General features: G+C 41.3%; 1 protein-coding gene across 1 annotated transcript in view; it reads right to left on the bottom strand.

The window, feature by feature from the left end:
- Positions 1-2490: 2490 nt before the first annotated feature.
- Mcm9 (minichromosome maintenance 9 homologous recombination repair factor) overlaps positions 2491-27639 on the bottom strand; it is a 70729-nt gene continuing 45580 nt past the window's right edge. The window contains exons 9-13 of the mRNA XM_041653601.1: positions 13193-13395; positions 11741-11944; positions 8351-8433; positions 7773-7918; positions 2491-5162 (exon numbers count right to left, since the gene is read on the bottom strand). Coding sequence (XP_041509535.1) covers positions 3716-5162; positions 7773-7918; positions 8351-8433; positions 11741-11944; positions 13193-13395 — 2083 coding nt within the window. The 3' untranslated portion in view covers positions 2491-3715. The remainder of the gene's footprint in view (positions 5163-7772; positions 7919-8350; positions 8434-11740; positions 11945-13192; positions 13396-27639) is intronic.

The following is a 27639-nucleotide window of genomic DNA, read 5'->3' as shown; positions in this document are numbered from 1 at the left end:
AGGCCTGGCATTTAGGTATTTCTGTCTCCTCAAAGTGGATCTAGTCTTTACTTTGTTGGCAACTGTACAGTTAGTTAAAATATCTGGAAAAACATAAACTGTATTTTAACACCCTCTTCATTCTTCCCCCCATTTTGCTCTCACCTAAGTATTTCCAATAGCTACGGAGATCAATGTATACATGAGCAAGTGTAGCTGGAACTCAGCAGTACAGCAGCAGCTCCCTCCGTGTTCTGTAGCCTCATCTGTACATCAACATTGTCAGCAATGGCTTGTGTGATTGGAGCTGTTTTGCAGTCTTCAGCTAGCTTACATGGTGCCTAGGAAAAGGTGATTCAAGTGCATCTGGAAATCTACTGTTCCAACCAGTCCCTGAATTAGACTTATAGTTCCCACAACCTTAAAGCCTTTGGGATATAGGGATGTAGGAGGCTGACCAGATTGTTCCCACCCTCCCTCAGCCCAGGCTGCTGTGCCTGTTTTTGTCTCATGGTCACCTACACCCTTCCTTTTCTGTGAACCAATAATCTGAAATAAAAAGTAAAAAAACAGACCAAAATCAGTGAGATGAAGGTAGGTGCATATCTGGAAAGGGGACAAGATGTGACATGGAGAACCAGGCACCTAGGTGTATCAGAAACTACAAGGGGCCTGGAGCACACCAGCCTTAGGCACAAAGGACAGCTATGGTGGGGGCAGGACAACGCACTGAGTACACGCACTGAGAAGCAGTGACAAGGATTCAGAAGCCCTGGGAGAGGCTGAGGAGAGAGCTGATGTTTGCTTCTCTCAGTTGATGGACAGGCGGTTAGACTAGTTCTCATCCTTCAAGAGAGGCTTACAGCAAAGCCAGTTGTATTTAGGTCAGCTTCTGAGGTTTTCCCATTTTGTATTTGTTTCCTATTTGCTTCCCTCAACAACACTTAGATATGCCTGGCATTTTTGCTTTTGTGAATGAGATCACTGATGACAGTAAAGACAATAGAAGTTAACTCACCCAGTTGCCAATTTGGGTGTAGTATCTCCTCCCTGTGTGTCAGCAGGCACTGAGAAGTCAAAGAGTAAGCAATGTTTAAACATTATTATGAAAAAACCCCAAGTTAAACCAAGGTTGTTTCCACACCAAGACACACTTGAGGTAAATGCTTGCTTTCATGGTTAACCATGCCATAGTATTAAAGCTCCAACCAAACATAGAGTGGCCTAAAAAAAATTTCATTCATGGGGTAGTTTACTCTCTGCTTCTGTTTGTGTGTTCAAGCATGCATGATGCATGTTCATGTGTGGGTATCAACGGGATAATCAGTGGTCAGTGTTGGGTGTCCTTCCTCAGGAGGCATCTACCTTGCATTAGAAAGGGTCTCTAACTGGCTTGAAGCTTACTAAGTAGGCCAGGCTGGCTAGCCAGCAAGCCTCAAGGGTCCATCTGCCTCTACTGCCCAGAACTGAGATTACAAGCATACTCCATCACATCTGGGTTTTCTACATGGGTTCTGGGAATTGAAGCAAGGCCCTTTTGCTTTCAAGGAGAGCACTTAACAGTCTGAACAATTTCCCAAACACCCACTGTGGGTTGCTTTTGGTTTTGAGGCAGGTTCTCAATCACAGTTTGACCTTGGCTAGTCGGTCGGGTACATACTGTGGAGGTGGAAGAATTTGAGATAGTTGCCAACATCAATGTCTTCCTCCACATGTTCAACAATGGTGAGTGTGCTCTTGCACACTTGTGTGTATACTTCCTCCTCCAAAGGGAAAAAAAAATCCCAAATCCTTACTTTCCTCTTTAGTTCTAGGAAGTCTGCTTAAACCCAGGGAAGAAAAAAATAGCAACTGATAGAAGGTTAGGAGTATATTCAGGATTATACTATGCCTGAAAGTTATTAAACGATTGAAGAAATACGTTACTTAAACCATAGTCTCAATGTTTTTGAGTAGGTTTAAGTGAGAACATAATAAATTTTAAAATTACTCCTTGTATAAAAATTTTATGAGCTGTTTGAGGGGCTTGAAAACTCCAAAGTAATTTATATTCAACAATTTAAAATGTTCCATAAGATAGTCAATTTGGAAATTAATTTTTAAATGCTTAAGAAAACTGATGTTCATAAACTTTTGTGTTTTTTTTTCCTGTGTGAATTTCATGAAGTAAAATATCATAAAACACAGTTTTGAGTACTATTCATTGTTGGCTAAGGTTTCTGTCCTGCATGGCTCCCGCAGTCATTAAGTCCCAAAGAAATCACACAGAGGTCTACATTAACTATAAACTGATTGGCCCACTAGCTCAGACTTCCTATTAATTCTTTTAACTTATATTAACCCATTATTCTTATCTATGTTAGCCACGTGACTTGGTACCTTATTCAGCGAGGTAGTCACATCTTGCTTCTTCTGTGGCTGGGCCAGGACTGTAGAGGAATGGGCTTTCCTCTTTTCAGAATTCTTCTGTTCTCATTGACCCGCCTCTACTTACTGTCTGGTTGTCCTGTCTATATTTCCTGCCTGACTACTGGCCAATCAGCGTTTATTTAAAATATAATTGACAGAATACAGACAATTGTCCCACACCAATTCATGTCCCAAAATCCCTCTAAAAGAATCAATCACTGTTATAAATACATACTTCAAAGTAAGCTGTAAGGACAGAACCCTCCAAACCCCTGCTAGAATCCAAAGAAAGGGTTTTGGAAACACACAGAACAGAACTTGAGCCATCTATTCCCACTAGAAACAGAAACTTCTTTTGTTTTATTTTATTTTTGCTTACATATTTAGTTTTTTGTAGTGCCAGGAATTTAATATGGGGCTTCATACACACTAGAAAAGCATTCTACTTCTGAGTCATATCCTAAGCCAAATTTGCTTGGTTTAGTTTAAGATACTAATGGCAGCTTAGCAGGGTAACATTTCCATATTAACCCTGGTGTGGTGTGACCCATTACAGCTGGAGTTCTGGTTCACACTCCTTTCTAACCACATGATTGAAGGTGTATCGAAGGTAGGCACCTGAGAGCAAAAGACAATCAAACCAGGGAGTACTGGTCAAGGGGAAAAGAGAGAAAGTCCAAAAGGTCAGTCTCAGAGAGCCACTGTGTGACTTGCCTTGATGATGCCATGGGATGAAAGCACATTTCTCAAGGACAGAAATGCACCAGTCACATTCGATCTGATGCATGAGAATCAAGACAAAAGTCTGAGAAAAACACATGATTTTGGCAAGTCATTCCAAATGTTAATAAACACTCACCACATTCCACGGAGACTGAGTAGAAAACACAAAGCAAAATAGAGAACAGAAAACACTCATCTGCCCTGTTAGATTTATGGGTGCTCCCCTCTTGCCATTTGGTCTGGATCAGTGAAAGAGACAACTTAGAACATAACTTTTGTATTAAAAAAAAAAAAAAAGAAAACCCCAAACCAAAACAAACAATAAAAACCAACCAAATAAACATAAACAAAGACATGTGAAAAACTTTTTGTGAAATGAATCATTAACTCATTCATCCCAAGGGCTGGTATCACAGTAACTGAAATGAATTATTTAGCATTTTAAATCATGAAGCTAAGCCTGAAATTATAAACACAACAAGAGAGCTGGACTTCTGCATGGCACTTAATATACACTGTGTGTACACCTATAAATACTGCACTACCCTTTGAAGGCACTCGGTTGAGTTGGGGAAGACAATTCTGGCTAGATTGCTTTTCATAATTATGGCTTTTTTCTCATCTCTTCATCCCAGTCAAAATCTAATGCTTCGTCATCTAGTTCTGAGAGAGTGAAGAGAGAGAGAGTGGAAAAATTCGCTCTCTCAGTGGATGGCTGCAGCTGAAAAGACTGTCTTCGCTGGCCAAGCACTGGGGCTGGGGCTGCTGGAGGACTGTGGCTTCTCTCCCGGAGGTCCTTCCTTTCAGGAGGGAGGGATTCTGATTTGGATTCTGGTGGGGAAGCAAAGGAGAAATTTGCCAGTCTGGCTAATGTGCCAGCATGAACCTTGCTGCTTTTATTGCCGCAGGAAACCCCTTCCTTTCTGTCTCTCTCACAAGCTAGATGGGAAGGCCCAGCCTGTTTCCCAAGCTCCAAATCTTTGAGCTGAACAACTCTTCTTTCAGGCTCCTGTTCCCACTCCTCTCTTGGTTGATTTCTCTCTGGTGACTGCCTTGAGAGCTCCTTTGTCCGTCCCTGCAGCTGGTCAGAGCATCTGTCTCCTGAGGTAGATGTCAGCTTTCCTGGGCCTTCCACAGGCACAGCTGCTTCTTTTCTTGTTCTTTGTTGGGGAACTTCAGAACTGTGGACTGCTATTTTAGTGGAATGGGGAGGCACAGGGCTGAGGCCCTCAGAGGAGTGGCTCAGTTTTGTCTTCTGCTTGAAAGTGAATTTGGCCAGTTTCACCAGTGGACTGTGTGTAGTCTCAACACTCTCAGGTTCAGGCTCCCCCAGCCGAGCAGGAGATTTCTGTCTCTTTCTTTTGGGTGTTCCTGTTGTTTTCTCTGGTTCAGACGAGGGAAATGGGACTGTGGGTGGCAGTGATCGCACCCGGGTTGTACTTCTACACAAGCTCTGGGACCCCTCTTTCCGCAGTTTGGGGAGACTGTGGGGCACATGAGTCAGTCCAGAATCTGGTTCATCACCCTGTCCTGCTCCTTCACATACAACCGCTGCCTTCCTCGCTTTTGTACTCTCGCTACTGTGCGGCCCTAAGGGAGCATCCACAGCTCCTGATGACGGCAGATGTCCAGTTTCTAATAATTTCTTCCTGTGCCCTGGCCCAGGCTTCTCCTTGTCCTGAGATCTCTTCTTGGGGATTTTCAAAGCCACATTTTCCTCAGTTGTTTTCAGTTCAGGAGACACAGCACGGCTCTTCGGTTCAATCTCAGGAGATGCCATGAGGTCAAGCCAGTCTAAGTTGTCACCTCCGCCACCTTTGTGCTGTGCTGAATGGTTACTACTTATTGGTCCATTACACTCCAGACTAGGTGCGGAGTCTCCATCAGGACATTCCATGGCACCCTCTGCAGAGGAGGAGGTGGGCCAGCTACAGCCCTGTTCCTGCTGTGCTGAAGTCCCCAGCCATGGCTTGTCCCTTGGATAACTTCTTGAGGAACCTGGAGCTGCCTCGACCTGTGGCTGGGGCTGGTGCACACTGTCATTCTGTAATCTAGGCAGAGACAGATAAGGAAAACACACTGAAAGAAGGAAATTCTATGCCAGCCTTTTGTTTCTTTACTCTCTGAGATGCCACCTGGAAGGTTTAAGTGCAACACAATTTCAAGTCAGTAACAAGTACAGTCTCCCAGAGTAGAAGAAAATTACTTTGAATTCAGGGCTCTGGCAAGCATTTTCTTTCAACCTAAAAACTGTAGTAAAACACAGAAAATGAAACCAGAGGCTGGTCTAGGCTTTCACATCACTCTGGAAGCACTGACTTCACTGAGACCCTTTGCAGACCTGTATGAGACACTCATTCAGAGCCCTTCCTGTGTAACGCACAAACACAGAAACACTGAGACTCCCTGCATAGAAGCTGCCATTGCTAAGGGATGGCTCTGATGGTTTCACCAGGCAGCCCTGGAGATGTGGATTCAGCATTACTGAATGGAGGTACTGAATTGCAGTGTGCACAAGAACTGCCTGCCTCAGGAGTGAAGTCTGTGGCCTGCTTGTCACCTCCAGTGGGCAGCGGACCCTCTGGGCACTGTCCACCCTTTCCTGCAACGTCCCATCATGCTCCCTCAGAGCCTCTGAGCAGCTCTCCAGTGCTCTGACACAGAATTAGCACCTGCTCATCAGCTCTGGATGAAGGATCTACTCATGAAACCTGCTCTCAATATCAGGCACGTTAAAGCCGAGCACAAGCCAGAAGAACCACTTTCTAGCAGAACTTACTGCTTCCCAGAGTGGATCCTTCAGAAGGTCCTTAACTTAGAAATATCAGCCCACTGTGGTGAAATATATGACCCTGCTTCCATGTGCTAAATCTGAAAGAAAATTACACTTAAAAGCAGGTGAGAAATTATTCTAAAATTCATGTACAGTAACAGAAAAAAGAATTTAAAAATATAGATTAAATATATTAGGTTAATATATAGTTCTGGGAAATAAAATTATATTTGACTTTTGTTTTTTTACTAATTCACTACTTCTAGTTATTAAAATGTACAAAGAATATATATTACTTTTATAAAAGTAATTACAAATTATAAAAGGATTATAAACTTATTACTCACAGGTTTAGATAGCAACAGAGTAATAGGCTCGAGTTCCTTGTTTCTAATTTGGGTTGCAGCGAAACAGAGAAGCAAGCAGCTTTCCAAATCACCACCATGAGGGGAGCACTTCAGCATCAGCAAGTGTTGGGACCCTCACACTCGTCAGAGCTATGGAAGAACAGCCTCAGAGCCGAGGTGTAGTAATAGGAGCGGCGGGGCTGCGTCCCCAGCACCCCGGCCACCTGGCTAGCTTATGCCCGAAATAACAACACACAAACTGTATTCATTTAAACACTGCTTGGCCCTTTAGCTCTAGCCCTTACTGGCTAATTCTGATATCCCGATCAACCCATCTCTAATAATCTGTGAGCACCGGTTCACAATTGTTAGCTTCCAATTGGATCTTGAAGATAATTTACCCCTAGTGTGAGGCACTTGGTTCTGTTGTGTTGAGAGGATCAACACCAAAACATCTTTCTTCATGATTAAGAAGTAACAGTAGAGAATTGAAGACAGAATTGGTTTTTTGTTTGTTTTTTGATAGTCCTATAGACTTCTCCCCACTCTAGTCCAGGAGAATCACTTCTCAATATGAGATGACTAAGGCTAAGCCTTGTGGTCCTCTTTTCTTGAATCTAGTATTTATCACTTCTGGTAGACTGAGCTAGCCAAAAGTCAAGTGGACTGTCCCAGGCAGAGCTGAGCTGAGTCCAGCTGAGCCTCCTGAGGTTAGGCTACACCTAACCACATATGCTCTGGGTCATAAAAGGGGCTAGGGCCAAAGGAGAGGCTGATTAAGCTCACACAGTGCCAGTTTACTGCAGCGCGGTACCTATTACTAGGGAGAAAAGCCAACTCCGCTCATTGCCCAGGAGAAATGTGATAGGTTTGAATTAGAAGCAGAATGCTGCTGGGAGAAGTCAGATAGACAGCAAAGTGGAGAAAAATGCTAGGAGAGATATTTCCAAGGTCTGACTTAATGCAGACAACAATCCCAGTGCGGACAGCCACTAAGCTTCAACACGCATTCCACGCATTGTCTGCTGTGAAGAAAACACTCTGACTGATCCTGGACAGACAGATGATCTTGCCATTTCTTATTCATTTCAGAAGTGAAGATTCAAAGTCTAGCTTTACAGAAACCCATGCATTTAGGGAACACTAAAATTCAGGTCATTGTCTTTAGGTAAAGTTACATGTTTTAATTCTCGTAACACATCACTCCATGCCCCTCCCATGTCTATTATCCACACTTCATAAGTGAGGAGTTCTGAAACACTCCTCTGCCATTCCCCAGTTGTTGACCCAGTCAACATGACATCCAGAGACAGCCATCTCCCCTGAATCAGCCTGAATTTCTGACTCCCCAAAAATTAAGCACTAAAATAGTGGAAGTTTTTTTGTTTGTTTTTTAAGGCACTGAGTTTTGCAGTGGTTGATTATACAGCAACGGATAATGAATTGATGCCTGGCAGTTTTCTGCTAACTACGCTTCCAGTTTCACTAAATGCCGAGAAGGCATCTTTCTCCATGTGCCTGCCTTTGATTTCCTCCTTTACCTTTCAAGTCTTCTAAGCTCTTCGCTCAAGAGACTCTGCAGTTCCAGCTTTTCCAGAATGAGTTCACACTGCCTCCGGTACTGTGCCTGTGGGCTTTTAGGGAAGGAAGTGTGAAGAACATTCACACCTCCCAGCAGAGCACCTCCCTGAGGGTGAAAAAACACCAGGAACAGTCACAGATCAACTTGGACAAGAGTAAGGACACACCAGGGACCACTGATCTTAGGTGGGAAAGACCACATCCCTATGCCCTCGTCTTAGGCATCACAATCATGGAACCCTTTCAAATTTCTATATCCTTTCCCCTGCAGGATCACTGTGCCAGGAAGCCACAGGTCACTAGTGAGAGCATGAACTTCCTTAAGTTTGCTGAGGAAGAAAACTACTGAGACCTGCTACTTCCCATTTACAGGCAAAGGCAAGGGCAACAGCTCCCTTCTTTCAAATAATTGCTTTTGGATTTTTCGAGGAAGCACTAGGTATAGAACTTGATCAATTTTACAACTCTTAGTATATTAATAAAGTGTCATGTAAGAAGAGCCCATAATTAGGTGAACATTAGGCATAAATATCCTTACCTGCATTGAGGATTCCATCACCGACACCACCGTAATAGCGTCTTCCAGCGTCACGGTATTGCGGAACATCAGGCGAGCATGAGCTAAGACAGCAAGACACTTTTACTGAGGTGATAAACGCAATCCTGCTCTTGACATCTCTACCCTCTAAACTTGCATTTTATAGATGAGCTAAATTAATCATCAGTTAATTTTACTAGAACAGGCAACCATCTTCAAAGTAGTTTCTCCAAAAACAGGCCTCATCCTTCATAGCCCACACAATTTTGCGTATTTATATGAGAATGTTCTAACTCCAGCACAGAAATCACTGTAATAACATGCACTTAATATTTAGAAATTTTTATTCTTCATTTTTTTACTCTCATTAAATACACAAAATTAAAACTCATTTCTTATCTCTGGCACCTCTTTTATCTATGATTTACGAGCCTTTTAAAACATCAAACTAGCAAGCAAGAATTTTTAGATTTTTCTTGCCAGAATGTTAGCTATAAATCCTTGAATAAAATGAGGTTCATTTATTTATGGCATTTTATTAAGTTTACATGATTTCATGATGCTACATTCAATTCATATGAATTTATTCATTTGCACACAGGTAAAGTGTAAATGCTGAGATGGACATTAGCTGCATGCATACGTGCGAGCCCTAAGCCTCTGGGATAGGATGGGGTACAGTTTTGCTGATTAGTTACAAACAGGCATGAGACACTGGGCTGGGCACTGGACAGGCGACTTGCACTCTCCCTCCTGTCCTCCACTGAAGTTTTCCAGTCTTATCCCCAGCTGTGTGACAGACAGCTTTGCAGAAGCCCTGTTCCCACTTTATCTCCATTTCCTGGGGACTCCACTGAACCTTGTCGTGGACTCCGCTTTCCTTCCTCACCCCAACCCTTGCTGTCAGCTACCTATTAGAGCTGGCAACACTTGGTCTGGGAACCCAGTGGCCATATGGGCTGGGAGTCAGGTAGGTGACTTTCACCCTCTTTCCCTGTCCTCCACTACAATTTCCCCAGTCTCACCCCCAGACCTGTAGCCGACTGCTTACAGTGCCCTGTCCTCCCACCCTCCCTGCATTCCTGGGGAAGGGCCTGTCCTCCCACCCTCCCTGCATTCCTGGGGAAGGGCCTGTCCTCCCACCCTACCTGCATTCCTACCAGAACTCTGCAAACTTCGGAGTGGACAGAGCCTTCCTACTTCCTGTAGATCCTCAGAGCCCACCCTTCTAGCACTTACCCTTTTCTTCCTATTCGCCCCCAATACTAGACACACTTTCTACCCTGGGCCCCTGGTGATCACACCCGGCAGGGACTCAGGTAGGTAAATCACTCACTCTTCCCTTCTATCATCCATTATGATCTCTCCATTCTCACCCTTGGCAGGTAACAACAGGCTCACAGACTCACCTCCTTCCACCTCAACTCCTCTCATTGGAGACTCCAACTCTCGGTCAGGCCCTGGGTTTCCCTCACCTTCATTTACTAGAGACTCCAAGTTTAGGTCTCCATAGCCTTTTCATCTCTGTCTCTCCAGAAAATTCTTTACCGTAATGTAACATATTTTCAGGATCCCTTTCTGCTACAGCATCTCTAACTCCCTGCGGACCCCAGCTCTAGGTGAACAGGATTCCCTCAGGTCTTTCCTGAAGTCTCTCCCAAAATTTTCTCCTAGCCCCCACTTTATTCCTCTCTGCTACCCACTGGCCTGCAGAAGCACTCCCTACTAGCCAACCCACCGCAACACACTTTCCTAAGATGCAGAGAGGCCAACCGAAAACAAGGGAAGGAACAGCCACTCAGCAAAGACAAGAGCAGATAGCAACAGCTAGTACCACAGTCACCCCAACCCTGGATGTCTAGACACCAGCACAAAAATACAATCAATAAACACCAAGACAATATGACTCCACCCAGAACCCAGTAATCTCACTACAATAGGTCCTGAGAAATGTAATGTATGTAGCTGAAGCCCAAGACGACCACAATAGCTACTGTGATTATATGTTCAAGGACCTCAGAGAAGATAAAACATCCCTTAATGAGGTCTGCGAAAATACAAACAGTGGAATGATACAATGAAAACAATCACAGCATGAAAGTAGAGTGCAACCAAGAAATAGAATCACTCAAAACAAAACAAAACCCCATGAGATAAAACTGCAGGTAACAAATGGAGGAAGTCAGACAAAAGCCCAGTAGTGAGCCTCAACAGAACACTAGACTACATGAAAGAGGGAATCTCAGGTGTTGAATTTAGGAGGAAGCAATGGGTACCTCATTCAAAGAAAATGTTAAACCTAAAAAAAATAAAATAAAATAAATTAAAATCCAGGTACAAAACTCCCAGGAAATCTGGGACACAGAAAAGACCATATTTCTATTATTTGTAGATAGCTAGAATAAACGCAGGTAAAAGGTACAGGAAGTATTTTCAATGAAGTCTTAAGAGAAAAGAAAATTTCCTAATTTCAAGATTAGGAGGTCTCCCCTATCAAGGTACAAGAATACAAAACATATAGGACCAGGAAAGAAATTCCCCATAACACATAATCATGATACTAAATGTACAGAACAAAGAAAAGATATTAAAAACTGCAAGGGAAAAAGACCAAATAACATATAAAGGCAGGCCCATTAGAATAACACCTGAGTTCTCAAAGGAGACTCTAAATGCCAGAGGGCCCGGATGGATACTCTTACAAACTCTAAGAGACCACAGATGCCATCAAATAACAAGCCCAGCAAAACTTTCAATCACAATAGATTGTGAAAGAAAAACGTTCCATGATAAAATAAAATTTAAGCACCATCCATCTACAAATCCAGCTCTACAGAAGGCACTAGAAGAAAAATTTCAACCTGAAGAGGTTGAACCAAGAAAACACAAGGAATAAGGAAAAATGCACACCATCAGAACATAACAACAAGAATCAATAAATGCTGCTCACTGATACCTCTCAACATTGATATTCTCAATTCCTCAACAAAAAGACATAGACTTGTTAGTTGGATTAAAAAACAGGATCCACCTTTCTGTGAGAAAGAAATCCAAGAAATACACCTTACCCATCAAGGATGCAAAGGACCCAAGAAGCAAGCTGGTGCAGTCATTTTATTATCTGACAAAACAGAATTCAAACCCAATGTAATCAGGACAAGAAAGGACACTCAAAAAAGAATTCTCCAAGAGAATATTGGAATTCTAAATATTTATGTACCGAAGATAAGCGCACTCAAGTTCATATAAAAAAATACCCTCTTCAGTCTTTACTTTTTAAGAGACTATGAGTACCTTTCAGTGGGGATTACTCTTATCATCTTTTAAATGCACAAAACACGCCTGTACAAACTAGGCACTCAATAAAAATATCTGTAAAATAAAATGAACCTTCTGCTAATCGAATCAAGCTTTCCAATAGGCGGATGGTTGTCCGGGCTGCATTTCGGGAATCACTCTGCCTTTGCATTTGATAGTATCGAAGGAGTACTTGATTGCTCACATCAGACAATGTGGGCTGCAGATTCCTAATGAAGCAGAAGTAGGCTTTCATCTTCTCCATGCTCCACAGATTCTCCGACTTGCTGGGGTAACCTGTGTCCATACACCAGACATTGGATCAGTAGATTAAAAAACAGGTGGGAAACAACTTATTTTGAGGAATTTGAGAAAGTTCCTATACACATTTTAACATTTATTTAATTTTGGATTTTTTGAGACAGAATCTCTCTATATAGACATACCTGGCTCTCCTGAAACTCACTCTGTAGACCAGGATGATCTGGAACTCACAGAGATCTGTCTGCCTCTCAAGCGTTGGGATTAAAAATACACACCACTACACCCGGCTCCTTTATACATTTTTAAAAGGTAAGCTTCAGGTTTTATGTCCATTGAAATCTAGGCCTATTCTCCTTTTAGCATGTAGCTCCAGAATAAGCTATTTTGATATAAGATTAGTAAACAAAAAAGTTAAGCCCAGAAAGAAAATTATTTAGAATAATTCTGGTCTCATGTATAGTAATAGAAACTTAAGTAGGTCAAATTTAAAGAAAACTAACATTTATTGATTTCTACTTCATAATTCTCTCCAGTTTTGTGTGCAAGAGTATTAATTTTTCAGCATAAGGATGGCTCTTATGAAAAAGGATATTTAGCCATCTATCTATCTATCTATCTATCTATCTATCTATCTGATGGAGGAAGGTCATTGGTTAAATAAAGAAACTGCTTGGTCCTGATAGGTTACAACACAGGTGGGTGGAGAAAACAGAACAGAATGCTGGGAGGAAGAGGAAGTGAGGTAAGACGCCTCAGATATATGCCTTAGCTCTGCTCTCTGGGGCAGACACAATGAAGCTCCGACCCAGGATGGACTAGGCTAGAATCTTCCCAGTAAGCGCACCTTGGGGTGCTACACACATTATTAGACATGGGCTAGTCCAGGTGCGAGAGTTAGCTGAGAAGAGGCTAGATATAATGGGCCAGGCAGTGTTTAAATGAATACAGTTTGTGTGTTGTTATTTTGGGGCATAAGCTAGTCAGGCGGCTGGGAGCCGGGTGGAACACAGCCCGCAGCTCCTACTCCATCAATCATCTACATAACTACCTACCTACATGCATATTTAGTTCACCTATGTTCTCATGACGGAGGTGGAGACAGCCACTTTCCCCTCTGTTCACTATGTGAAGCCCACTAACTAGTTTCACAGCTGCCTTCTGTCTAAGCTTCTCTCCATCACTGTCAACACAGACATCTTGAGTATTTAATTTAAGGGAATATCCTTTGGTTAGGTTTAATCTTTCCTTCTCATAGTGAGTGATTTGTTTCTCTTCACCTACCTTTATTTTCTAAGATGAAGGAAGAAATGATGCGGTCCCAGTCTTCGTTCCTGGTGTCGAGCAAAACCAGGACGAGGTCAAATCGACTTAGGAGTGGGCTACTGAGAGCAATGTTCACAGACACGGACTCCTGGGGGTCATACTGGCCTTTGGGGTTAGTTGCTGCCAGGATGGTGGTCCTTGTGTTCAGCTTACAAACAAGGCTACCGAGATAAAGGGAACAATTCATTAACTGAGATGAGAACAAGAAGCAAGATAACACTTGTTATAAAATGGGGCTGTACTTGTACCTTGAAAATCTCCAGAAACTTCTGTGAAAGAAAATGGAGACAAAAAAACAAAAAACAAAACAAAACAAAATCTGAAAACCAAGTTCTAGTGAACTGGAATGGGTATCTTTAAGAGAATTGTTCCATAAACACTTCTTATGCTCCTACGATGAGCAGGACCCTCTATGTTAAGCACTAAGATCTGTGAAAAATGAAACCAAGTCTGGATACAACACTTAAGTAGTTTGTACTCTACTAGCTATAATCTAATTCAAGGCGGCATCCAGGAAGTTCTTTACGGTTAAAGACACAGGGGAAATAAGGCAGCATGTATTTTCCTATCTAGATGGAAAAGATAACCACAGAAATGAGATGAAGCAGCTTTTGAACTAGACTCTTCAAATCATCAGGGCATTATTACTTTGAAGAATATATGTAGTGTGGAAGGTAGATGAAGAGGATGATAGTGGCAAATGGTTGAAGCAAAAACTTCTTATGTATTTGCTTATTTTGTTTTGATTTTTTGTCTATCTATCTATCTATCTATCTATCATCTATCTATCATCCATCTATCCATAAATCTGTATTAGGGTTCTCTAGAGGAACAGAACTGATAGAATGAGGTTTATTAAAGAGGCTTATAGGCTGTGGTCCTGCTAGTTAAACAATGGCTCACTACCAATGGAAAGTCCAAAAATCCAAGAATGGTTAAGTCCACAAGGTATGATGTCTCAGCTGCTCTGAGACACCAGCATCCCAAAGGAGTAGGTTCTAATGTCAGTGAATTGAGAGTGAGGGCAAACAGGCAAAGAGCAAAGAGCTTCCTTCTTCCACGTCCTTTATATAGGCGGCTACTAGAAGGCGAGACCCAGAATAACCTCAAAAAATACAGATTAAAAGTTGGTCTTCCCACTTTAAATGATTTAATTAAGAAAAACCCCACTTGGGTTTTAATTAATTCCAGATGTAGTGAAGTTGACCCCAGGAATTACCCACCTCTTCCTGCCACCACCTTGAACTTACTATATAACCCATGCCAGCTTCAAACTCAAGCTCAGAATCTTCCAGCTTTAGATTCTGTAGTGCTAGGACTATAGATAGGAACCACCGTGCCCAGTTTGTTTTGATTGCAAGGGGAAAAAGAACTCAGGAAGAAGTCTGGGATCAGTTTGACATGGAGTTTTGAGGAGAAATTATGGAAGGACTCGCTGGGTGGATTAGAAAGGAAGGGGCAACACAGAGGCGCATGGGCGCTGGCACAATCAATGGCCGAGCAGAAGGGATACAACGACCTAAGCAACCAGTGATGACAGGAATGGATGTAGATTAATTTAGATATCACCTTAAAGCTAATGAAGTCTCAAAAATGCACTATATTTACTAACAGAAAAGTATACCATTTTTTATCTGTGTGTGCTTTGCACTTGGTAACCATTTGTAGAGTGGGATACCTGCCTCTTAGAAGTCACAGTCCTGTGGCAGCAAATATGAGCTACACTTGTTCATCTCCATCCTATTTCCAGACATCTCTAGCAACTTCTTCTTTCCCTGAGGCTGAAAACATTTAAAAATCTTTACTTGTGGCAAATAGCACAGAAAGTCACTAATGAATAAGACAGACAAATCATTTTTACCAAAATCTTGGCCCCACTTTTAAAACTTAGTTGAAGAGAAAACAAATAGATGGTACAGCTTTTACAATTGATGTGCCAAACTGGCAGATGTTTAGGGCTTGAAATCAGTCTCATCACTTAGGTATAACAGTATTTGCTAACCCCCAAACCACAGTGGCCATCCTTGGTGAGGCTACCTGCACTCATCATAACCAAGGGAGGTCTCTATAAGAATGTCAACAAAACGAAACAAAACTGCATCTGTGGTAACTGAAAAAGATTCTCTCTGAGCCACAAACGTCGGGCATTTATGGTGAGCAGAGTTCTCGCCTCCAGTTAGCTAAGAGCAGAACCTCTGAGGGGTGAGCAGGCTGTGCTCAGCACCTGCCCGTTAGGGGCAGATGTTGCTATTGGCGCAGGCCTGAGGAGGCTGTTGGAGAGACTTCCTCTGTAGACACCTGGAGAGTTTGAAAGTGTTCTATGACAGGAGAAAGACAAGGAACACATAGTAACAAAAAGAAGTAATTTTTTTTCCTGAGGTAACTGGGGTAAACTTGGAAAGGTTAAGTTTACAGAAGAAGCTAAGGAATACCTGGCTGGTGAGGCAAGGGACCAAAAGCAAAAGAACGGGTGAGAGAGGAGACATTAGGTATGAGGTCGGGCAGACAGATTCCCTAGCACAGAAGGGTGGGTGTGGTGCCAGATGGTCTCTGGACACTCATGAGGGGGAAGGCAGTTGCAGACTTGTAATACTACATTTCTTAAAAAGGAGTAGGGGTTTGGATAATAACAGCGCACACATACTCAGGTCCTAAGTACTGGTGCCAGCAATGGTTTGCTGGATGACCACTGAATGGGTGAATTCACAAATTAGGTAAAGGAGCTCAGTTTTAAAATCATATAGATTTAAAGAAGGTAGAAGAATTCTATCTTCTTCCTGGATAGAAGGAATAATATATCATATATATCATATTAAACAACTTAAGTGTCTATGCACTATTTCTAATCATCACAAAACTCTATCGAGTGCCTAGATCAATGCTCTTTCGTTTCTGGACTGTGTTCTTGGAAGCCAACCCATTTTAGACATTGATGGAGGAAGGTCATTGGTTAATTAATAAAGAAACTGCTTGGCCTGATAGGTTAGAACATAGGTGGGTGAAGTAAACAGAACAGAATGCTAGGAGGAAGAGAAGTGAGCTCAGACGCCATAGCTCTGCTCTCTGAGGCAGATGCAATGAAGCTCCGACCCAGGATGGATGTAGGCTAGAATCTTCCTGGTAAGCGCACCTGGTGGTGCTACACACATTAATAGAAATGGGCCAAGCAGTGTTTATATGAATACAGTTCGTGTGTTGTTATTTTGGGGCATAAGCTAGCCAGGTGGCTGGGAGCTGGGTGGCAGCCCGCAGCTCCATTCAACAAGACATGCCACTGCTGTGGTCTTGATCTGCCTGACACGTTCAGGTACCTAATTATCTGTCTTATTTTCTGCACTACATTTGATCTCCCTCAAGGGATTATTTACTTTATCATCCTTATATTCTCTGGCGATGCTCAATAAAAAGATATTATTGAAAAAGTAAAAATAAAGCTTTGATGGAGGAAGGTCATTGGTCATTAGCTAATAAAGGAACTGCCTTGGCCCATTTTATTGGTTAGAAGATAGGTGGGAGGAGAAAACGGAACAGAACGCTGGGAGGAAGAGGAAGTGAGGTCAGAGTCTCGACAGCTCTCCTCTCGGGAGCAGAGGCCTGAGAGAGATGCCATGCCCTGCTCCCGGAATGAAGCTCCGACCCAGGATGGACATAGGCTAGAATCTTCCTGGTAAGCGCACCTTGGGGTGCCATACACAGATGATTAGAAATGGGCTAAATTAATATGTGAGAATTAGCCTAGAAGAGAATGGGCCAAGCAGTGTTTAAATGAATACAGTGTCCGTGTAATTATTTCGGGGCATAAGCTAGCCGGGCAGGCGGCTGGGGTGTTGGGGACGCAGCCCCGCCGCCCCTATTACTACAAAGCTTCATTTGGCTTAGTATTTATGAAACTCAATTTATTTTATATGCATAGTTTCAACGATCTTGAATCATAATGCTGATATACACATTTTTCTACAATAGTTTTAAGGACGGAAAATACTGTAGATTCTGAAAAAAGCTACTTTTCCACTTATTTCATCCACACGTTTAAAATTTCCTACACACACAGTAATACATTTTCTATAAATCATAAACGTGTCATATATCTTATTTTCACAGATCCTCAAGAAGTCAAGAAAATACTTCCTTCTAGACTTCTCCTCACGTATACTCATGACCTTTATAACTAACATATGTCGCTCCTTCCAAAATAGCGCCAGCCCATGGAGTGCTTCCTGTATCCTCCCCAAATCTTGTTTTCTTTCTCCTGGCAATGAAGTAAGACTGTATTTCCATCTCCTTTCACAGCTGAGAATGGCTGTAACACCAAGTCTGCTAAAATACCAATGCAACAAACATAAAGCAGGTACCACTCCCAGCTGTCCTAGTCTCTAACAGCCTTCCTGCAATCCTCCAAAGTTTTCCTTTGTTAACTGGGAAGACAAAGCCCTGGAGTCAGAGTCGATGGAAAGGAGCCTGTGCCTGAGGGGCTGTGTGACACAGAGCCATCCTCCTTTAACCTGCATTAGATAGTAACACAAACAAAATACACTTTTCTTGGTAGGAGACTTTCCTCTTTCACCTGAAAGAGATGACCATAGGAAAGAACTGACCAGGTTTTAAGGAGAAATGAATGACAATAAAGATAGCTTAGAAAATTTGAGGTTTAGAAAAATTATGCTAAACCCCAGGACGATGGCAAGACTGAAAAGTTTTTGAACAACAGAGATCCAGCAAACTGCCTGGATGGTATAAAGAGATTAGACTATGAAATTTACTTAAATGGCATTAAGATAGACACAGGTAAGATCCAGCAAACTGCCTGGACAGTATAAAGGGATTAGACTATGAAATTCACTTTAATGGCATTAAGATAAACACAGGTAAGCAGCTGATGCCACCTCATTTCTCTTGCAGTCAGACACAACTACTGAGGGACAGAAAAAAACCAAGTGTACATAGAAGAAAGGATAGATACGCAACCTTAAGGAGCTCCAACACATGCTCCAAAGTGGATGGATTGGAGGGTATCAGGTAAGTACAATGGTAGGACTATTTATAGGAAGTATCAAAAGTAGACAAGCTCATAGACACCGGATATAGAATTTAGCAGGATGCAAAACGGAATCAATGAATTCTGGTTTCAGTCTACAAGACAGAGTTGAAAAATGACTGCATAACATCGTGACTGTATTTAACAATAAATCATATCCGTAAGACAAGTCAGTAGGTTTTGTTTTGCATTTTACATCCTCCCAACACAGGAATGGGAAGAATGGAGTCGCATATTAATTTCCTAATATCAGGCAGGATGTCAATGGATGGAGCCCTTGGGAAGTTTCGGGTTAAGATGACATTATGAGGGCAGGGCCCTCACAATGGGATTAGTGTTTGACATAAGCAACAGATAACCCTATGGTGTGTTAACTACTGTTTGCTGAAGAAGTTAGTCCACTCTGACTAATCATAAGGAGTAAAATCCTTTCTAGTATGTTCCAAACCTTTTTATCAGGGCAAACACAACAATAAAAGCATCACTCCAAAAAACCAGTTTGAGATGCAACCTTCACATAAAGGTTTCTAGGCTGTCTCACATTCCTGTATTAAGAGAACCTTAGTTAAAAAACACAGCTGCTAAGCACAAAGCAGGATTCCCTCCAAAAATCCCATAAAGCTATACAAAATAACACATTGATGGTATTATGACACACACAGGCAAAATGTTCCAGTGCTACGAACTGTGCTACATGCTAAACTCAGTTAACTGAGAATCTGAAGCAGGAGGAGCCCTTGTGCTCAAGAGTTTGAGGTTAGCATGGGTAATGTGGCCAGATGGTGCTGCCTTACCCAAAGGTTCTAGGTTTAAGCAACATGAGCAAGGAATGAATTATTGGTCTTCCTCAAAATCTATTAAGAAGTTTCTCTTTGGTTACCATCATAATTTATAGTTTTGTAAACTCTAGGCTTCCTTAGTATTTTTATCTTTGTTTATATTCTGTTTTTATTAAGTCATATTGTAAAAAACACCTTGGTTCCTTCCTAATTTTGTAACAATTCCCAATTACAATGGGAAAGGTATGGGCTATGATATGTCTGTGTAGGTTATATGTCCTTCATGTGAAATAAGCATAATGTAATGTTTAACCTGAATGCAAAAGGCAAATAAGCATAGAAAAATAGAACAATAAGTCTATAGCTCTTATTTTTGAAAAGAATTATTACCCCTTTGATGTGGGATTCTCCTCTGTATGCTGCGAATATGTCTTGTTACCATTGGTTAGTGAATAAAGCTGCTTTGGTCTACAGCAGGGCAGTACAGAGTAAGGCAGGAATTCCAAGCAGATAGAAGAGGAAAGAAGGCAGAGTCAGAGAGATGCCAGATAGCTGCCTAGGAGACAGGTGCAACCTGGAACCTTGCCCGTAAACCATGAGCTTCGTGATAATACACAGAATAATAAAAATGGGTTAATTTAAGATGTAATGGCTAGCTAGAAATATGCTTAAGCTACTGGCCCAACAGTACTGTAATTAGTACAGTTTCTGTGTGGTTACTTGGGTCTGAGAGTCCAGGAAATAAACGAACAGCCTCTGCCTATACCTCTTAGTATGTTAATTAAAGTGACATGTTAAGAAAAAAAAACCCTCAGAGAAATCTCCTGTAATCTTGTAGACAGGATCTAGTCTAAGTGAGTGGTCTACACTAATGTCATTAAGGGAGATCATAATTCAGATCAAAATGCTTTTCGAATCAACAACTTAAAGTCACTTGGGATATGAGAAACGGAGAAATAAAACAAACACAAGAGTTTTAGAAAATGATGCTGTAAGAAAGGTATTGACTGCCTTAAGGGGAAATCTATAATGGTTCCAGAGACAAGGGTTAGAATACATAAGTGATGGTTATAGCAGAAAGACTCCTACCCTATGGGATCACACTTGAAAGTGCTTGAACCAAGGAATGAAGACAAGGCAAGGGTTTTCCTAAGAATAAAATTCAAAGTAGTCTGTATCTCTAATTTTTAGTAGAATTCGTGATTATGTATTCCTTTTCACACTTAATCTTATTGGCTGCTAATTAATATTGTGTCATGCCATACATCTCTAGAAGTTTGTCCTAAAGAGTTTTGCATTTATTTGACATTTTGGAACAAGAAGGCTAGCAGGGTTCTAGTTTGAAACTGAAATTTATGCCCTGACAATGCTGAAGCATGCATGGGTAGGCCGTATATGGTGGTTCTGTTGAACTTGTCCACATTGGGTTTCATGGTCTAAGTTGATGAGGAAGACTGACCAGGTCTCTTCCTACAGGTTCTAGTTAGATGTGATTAATTTAAGATTCTAAAAGCTGTCAACCAAAACTATTAGATGAGCTACTGTTGGAACAAAGCTAACTTTCTCCTAAAGAGTTCAGTGATGCGAGTATCACAAGAAATGAACACGTTAGTTACAGTGGAACTTGAGGAGTGTATCCACTGGCTCTCACTATGAAGTAGATGACAGAAAAACACTAGTGACTGGGCCACACTTTGCTGCTAATGTGCTACTGTCACAATGAAAGAGAAGAATCAAGACATAGATAGTATAATCACAATTTAGAAAGACCCATAATCTTTGGAGAAGTTGTAGAACCTACTGTAGAACTGAACGGAGAATCTAGATGGTACTAGCTATACATAACCATGTCCTTAGAGCCCTTGAAGTCCCGTGGAGAAGAATTCATCGGGCCATTTTGTCTGCACACCTCAGCTACTATTTTCCAGATCTTGCCTCCTGACCCATTCTTGGTATAATCTTTTGTCCCCAATACACTTCTGGACCGGCCCCATGCTGGACCACTCACCAAGCACATAACACACCAGTCTCTTTTGTGTTAACTGCTTTGGAGGAAGAGCCACCCAGGCCAGAGACTGCCAGTAGACCCAAGAGATGCCAACTCATAAACTGCTTAGGGGCCCTGGGGCTGTTTTGACATAAAACCTTTTACTAAGTTGACAGTATCTAACTGTATCTCTCCTGAAGGTATCCAAAGTGGTTCCAGGAAGGAAAGCTCAACTACAAAGGATAACGAGAGAGCAAACTGGGGATGAATAAACTTTTGGGGCTACAGTGACAATACAGCTGCTATTTTATATCTGCTTCAACAAAATCCCACCCTGAATCATGGTACACACGGCAGCTCACTATTAGAGAAGTCTAGTAATATGCGTTCATAGGTTTCCTCCCAACTGGACACAACTAGAGTCATTTGAGAGAAGAAGAAGCCTCAGTTTAAAACATGTCCTACCAGACTGGCCTACCGGAATTTGATGTGGGAGGGGCCAGCCCAGTGTGAGTGGTAGCGCTGCTGGGCAGGGGGTCCTAGGTGTATAGGAAAGCAGCCTGAGCACACCATGCAGAACAAGTTAGTACACAGCACTCCTCCATTGCCTCTGCTTCAGTTCCTGCCTTGCCTCTCCTTTATGCTGGCTGGACGACAACTGTAAGCTGAAATGACCCTTTTCTCCCCAACTTGTGTTAGTTCATGATGTTTATCACAACAATAAAAACCCAGCTAAGACATATGTCTAAATAGCAAACTGTGGAGCTGGAACCTCAATATTGCCAGGCTAGCTCTGGACTCTCCTCCATTATTATAGTAACCCTGAATATGTCCACTGTGTTTTCATGAGGGGCTTTGGGGGATGGCTTCTGAACTTGCTCTGTCTAGAACACATTATGTTCTACATCTTGTTATATATGTAAAACTACACTTTATAAATATATTCTACAGGAAACCAGCCAAAAGTTGAATAAGTTACAGTTTAATCTGTAGGCTAGCCCACAATTTATTATGCTTCATAGGTGATACATTAAAGGTTTACTTCTTCTGGGCAGTGGTGGTACAGGCCTTTAATCCCAGCACTCAGGAGGCAGAGGCAGGCGGATCTCTATGAGTTTGAGGCCTGCCTGGTCTACAGAGTGAACTCTAGGACAGGCGACAAAGCTACAGAGAAACCCTGTCTTGAAAAATGAAAATATATATATATATATATAAAAACAAAAAAACCCATACATTTTTCTTCTCTAAATTTGAAGACATCCACAATCCTACAATAAATCTATCCAACATCCAGGCAGCTGTAGGCACTGGGCAGTCTTTTCTGTACTATTTGTACTTTAAATTTCCGAGCCTTTGATATTAAAGTTTACACAGCAGTCCTTGACAACCTAAAAGTTTATATTATAAAAAATCTTATTTCTTTAATAATTTCATATCTATACATAATGTATTCATCAAATTCACCTCATAACTTCTTCTTACCCCTCACATTTCCTCCAAACTACTTTGTTCCAACAAGTTGTTCAACTTTCATATCTTTTTAAATTTACTTTTATTTTTTATGAGTCACCAAGTTTAATTAAGACTGTGTGCATGGGTGTGGGGCTAGAACAAGTCTAAGACTATGTCTATATTTGAGCTCTTCTGTAACTGGAGGTTTCTCTCCCACCTGCCAGTTCCAGAACAAACACTCAGAGGCTTAATATCAATTACAAACTGTGCTCAGGCCTATTATTACCTAGTTCTTACATTAACCCATATCTTAAATTAACCCCTTTCTATTATTCTATATTTTATCATGAGGCTCATGGTTTGTTACTTCACATCTTGCCTCTCTGGCAGCTGCTGGCGCCTCTCAGATTCTGCCTTCTTTATTCCTGTCTTTTTGCTTGGATTTCCTACCTGGCTATTGTGCCAGACTATTCTACCTGGTTACTGGCCAAATCAGCTTCAAACCAATGGTAATAAGACATATTCAGACCACACAGAAGGGCATTCTGTATCATTGTTCAAAGTAATTATACAATTATTTCTAATTACTTTATAACCATAGCTCAGAAAAGGCCTGGATGATATGTTAAAATATTTAGCAAAAGTTGATGATATAACAAACAACAAAAACAATAATTACAAAAAATAAAGTATTGGATTTTTATGTTCCCATGAAATAATAGCAACTTTTTATAACAAAGCTTGAACATTATTCTCCAGACACATTATAATCAAGGAAAACAAATCCATGCAACAAACTCCCTAAAACTAAAACTAAGAGAGAATATTATGAACTTCAATGTACATGCCAACACACCTTTAATCCCAGTATTCAGGAGGCAGAAGCAGGCAGATTTCTCATTTTGAGACCAGCATGGTCTACAGAATGAGTTCTAGGATAACCAGGGCTACACAGAGAAAGCCTGTCTTGAAAAAATAGAAAAAGAAAAGAAGAAAAAGACAATGGAAACCAGCTAACCTAACCCTTGGCCCACACTGGAGGAGAAACCCCAGGAGTGGTGAAGTGAAAGGAGAGATGATGTGTTCTACACCATGGTGGAGAACACAGCACAGGGAAGAACCTAGCTGGAGGCAATGGGTTCCCAGGGAGAAATTCTTTTTTTTATTTATTTTTTAGTTGTTGAAAAAAAAATTTCCGCCTCCTCCCCATTTCCCATTTCCCTCCCCTTCCTCCCACACATTGCCCCTCCCCCACTCCCCTCCCCCTCCCCCCCCCCACTCCATTCCCCTTCCCTTTTGAGAATGAAGAGCAGTCCAGATTCCCTGCCCTGCCGGAAGTCCAAGGTCCTCCCACTTCTATCCAGGTCCAGGAGGGTGAGCATCCAAACAGGCTAGGCTCCCACAAAGCCAGTTCATGTATTAGGATCGAAACCTAGTGCCCTTGTCCTTGGCTTCTCATCAGCCTTCATTGTCTGCCATGTTCAGAAAGTTCGGTTTCATCCCATGCTTATTCAGTCCCAGTCCCGCTGGCCTTGGTGAGCTCCCAATAGATCAGTTCCACTGTCACAGTGGGTGGGTGCACCCCTCTTGGTCCTGACTTCCTTGCTCATGTTCTCCCTCCTTCTGCTCCTCATTTGGATCTTAAGAGCTCAGTCCGGTGCTCCTATTTGGGTCTCTGTCTTTATCTCGATCCATCGCCAGATGAAGGTTCATATCCAGGCGGATGACTATATGTTTGTCTTTGGGTTCACCTTCTTATTTAGCTTCTCTAGGATTACAAATTATATGCTCAATGTCCTTTATTTATGGCTAGAAACCAATTACGAGTGAGTACATCCCATGTTCATCTTTTTGGGTCCCAGGGAGAAATTCTTAAGGGTTATGTCTTTTCCTGAGCCCCTTCTCAAGTCCCTCTCTGCCTCTTGAGTACCATGAGGTTACCAGCTAGGCTCTACCATGCCTTTTGCCTGGTTGTTCTGTCCCACCACAGGCCCAGAAACAGTGGTGCCAGATGACCTGGACAGAAATGGTTGAAGCCTCTAAACAAAGTAAGTTCTTAAATTTTCTCAGCAATTGACACCCTGCCTATATAAACTCTAATAACATATAACCTTAAGAGAATCAATTTTAAGTACAAAAAGTACTTCAAAGAAAGCCTGAATATCATTTTTCTTTATTTCTTAATATAATGATGCTGATGCAACTGCTATGAAGTTATTCTGGAGACTCAACTGACTGCAGAAATACAGAAAATACTATAAACACCTTCACATACACCCTTAAAACAATAAGTCATTACGTATTCTCCCATCTAGAACAAGAGCATATAAGTTAGCTGTCAATGTAGTGCCTAATAGTGCAAAGGCACATAGCATGAATTATCTATATATTTAAAGATGGTTGAGATGCTAAATTTTATGCTGTGTGTATGTAGATATAGTTAGTAATAAAATAGTATACTTCAGTAGCGATAGCTTCTATCTACTGACTTTAAGGCAGGCACTGAGCCAGAAAGTGGACATCTGCATACTTCAAGAAGAACTTGGTGTCAGAAGAAGCTACAACAACATGGTTTAGGTTGTTCCTGCCTAAACATGGCAGGAACATGGAGGCCACAACAGACATGCTAACACGGAAAGGGAAAAGCTCAGGAGGCCTCAGTCCTCAACAAAGAACTATCAGCAACTAAGGAATGCTGAGAGCAGGAGATAAGTTCTTCTCCAGGGACTAGCACAGCAATTAGTTATATAATATCAAATAATCACCCCTGAAAACATATACATAGAAATAGGATTGAGTAAGCAGATGGTATTTTTGTATTTTAGTGTGCATGTATAATGACAATTAATGAAAAACAAGGACATGAATTTGGAAGAGGAGTGTCTGTGTGTGGACGTGAGTGGGTTTGCAGAGAAAAAGGGAAGCTGGAAATGGCATAATTATATTAATCACAAAATATTAAAAAAACAACAACAGCCTATGGTAGTGGTACACATCTTTAATCCTAGCACTTGGGAGGCAGAGGCAGGTGGATCTCTGAGTTCTTGAGGTTAACCTGGTTGATGGAGTGAGTTCTAGGAGAGCCAGGGCTACACAGAGAAACCCTATCTTGAAAAAAACAAAATCTCACTCATGAACATTGATGCAAAAATACTAAATAAAATACTAGCAAATCGAATCCAAGAACACATCAGAACCATCATCCACCATAACCAAGTCAGCTTCATCCCACAGATTCAGGGATGGTTCAAAATACGAAAATCTGTAAACATAATCCACCATATAAACAAGCTGAAAAATAAAAACCATATGATCATCTCATTAGCTGCCGAAAAAGCATTTGACAAAATACAACATCCCTTCATGATAAAGCTCTTGGAGAGAGCAGGGATACAAGGATCATACCTAAACATAATTAAGGCAATATACAACAAGCCAACAGCCAACATCAAACTAAATGGAGAGAAACTCCTAGCATTTCCACTGAAATCAGGAACAAGACAAGGTTGCCCACTCTCTCCATACCTATTCAATATATTCAATATAGTTCTTGAGGTCCTAGCTAGAGCAATAAGACATCAAAGGGAGATCAAGGGGATACAAATTGGAAAAGAAGAAGTCAAACTCTCACTGTTTGCTGATGATGATAATTTACATAAGTGATCCCAAAAATTCTACCAAGGAACTTCTACAACTCATAAACACTTTCAGCAATATAGCAGGATACAAGATTAACTCAAAAAAATCAGTAGCCCTCCTGTGATAAAATGGCTGGGGAAGAAATCAGAGAATCAACACCCTCAACAATAGCCACAAATAGCATAAAATATCTCAGAGTAACTCTAACCAAACAAGTGGAAGACTTGTATCAGAAGAACTTTAAATCTTTGAAGAAAGAAATTGAAGAAAACACCAAAAAGTGGAAAGACCTCCCATGCTATTGGGTAGGCAGAATTAATATAGTAAAAATGGCAATTTTACTGAAAACAATCTACGGATTCAACGCAATGTCCATTAAAATCCCAGAAAAATTCTTCAAAGACCTCAAAAGAATGGTACTCAACTTCATTTGGAAAAGCAAAAAACCCAGGATAGCCAAAACAATCCTGGGCAATAAAAGAACTTCTGGAGGCATCACAATTAAACTCTACTACAGAGCTAAAGTACTGAAAACAGCCTGGGTACTGGCATAAAAACAGAAAGGAGGACCAATGGAACTGAACAGAAGACCTGGATATCAAACCACACATCTTTGAATACCTGATATTTGATAAAAAGCAAAAAATATCAAATGTAAAATAAAGCATATTTAACAAGTGGTGCTGGCATAACTGGTATCAACATGTAGAAGGATGAAAATAGACTCATATCTATCACCGTGCACAAAACTCAAGTCCAAATGGATCAAAGACCTCAACATAAAGCCAGCCACACTGAAACTTATAGAAGAGAAAGTGGGAAGAACTTGAATGCACTGGCACAGGAGACCACTTCCTAAATATAACCCCAGCAGCACAGACACTGAGAGAAACAATTAATAAATGGGACCTCCTGAAACTAAAAAGCTTCTGTAAAGCAAAGGACACGGTCAACATGACAAAACAATAGCCTACAGAATGAAAAAAGATCTTCACTAACCCAACATCAGACAGAAGTCTGATCTCCAAAATATACAAAGAACTCAAGAAATTGGACACCAAAAGAACACATAATCCATTAAAATGGAGTACAGACCTAAACAGAGTACTCCCAACAAAGGAATCTAAAATGGCTGAAAGACACTTAAGGAAATGTTTAACATCAGAGAAATGCAAATCAAAACAACCCTGATATTCCATCTTACACCTGTAAGAATGGTCAAGATCAAAAACACTGATGACAACTTATGCTGGAAAGGTTGTGGGGAAAAGGGAACATTTCTGCATTGCTGGTGGGAATGCAAGCTGGTACAACCCCTTTGGATTTCAGTGTGGCGATTTCTCAGAAAATTAGGAAACAACCTTCCTCAAGACCCAGTAATACCACTTTTGGGTATATATCCAAAGGATGCTCAATTGTGCCACAAAAACATGTGCTCAACTATGTTCATAGCAGCTTTGTTTGTCATAGCCAGAACCTGGAAACAACCTAAATGCCCCTCCATTGAAGAATG

Source organism: Microtus oregoni, unplaced genomic scaffold, assembly GCF_018167655.1.
Source record: "Microtus oregoni isolate MIOR12 unplaced genomic scaffold, Mior012 000006F_ref0000085, whole genome shotgun sequence".
NCBI lineage: Eukaryota > Metazoa > Chordata > Mammalia > Rodentia > Cricetidae > Microtus > Microtus oregoni.
The sequence above is the reverse complement of the archived record's forward strand: the minus strand, read 5'-3'. Positions and strand labels throughout refer to the sequence as shown.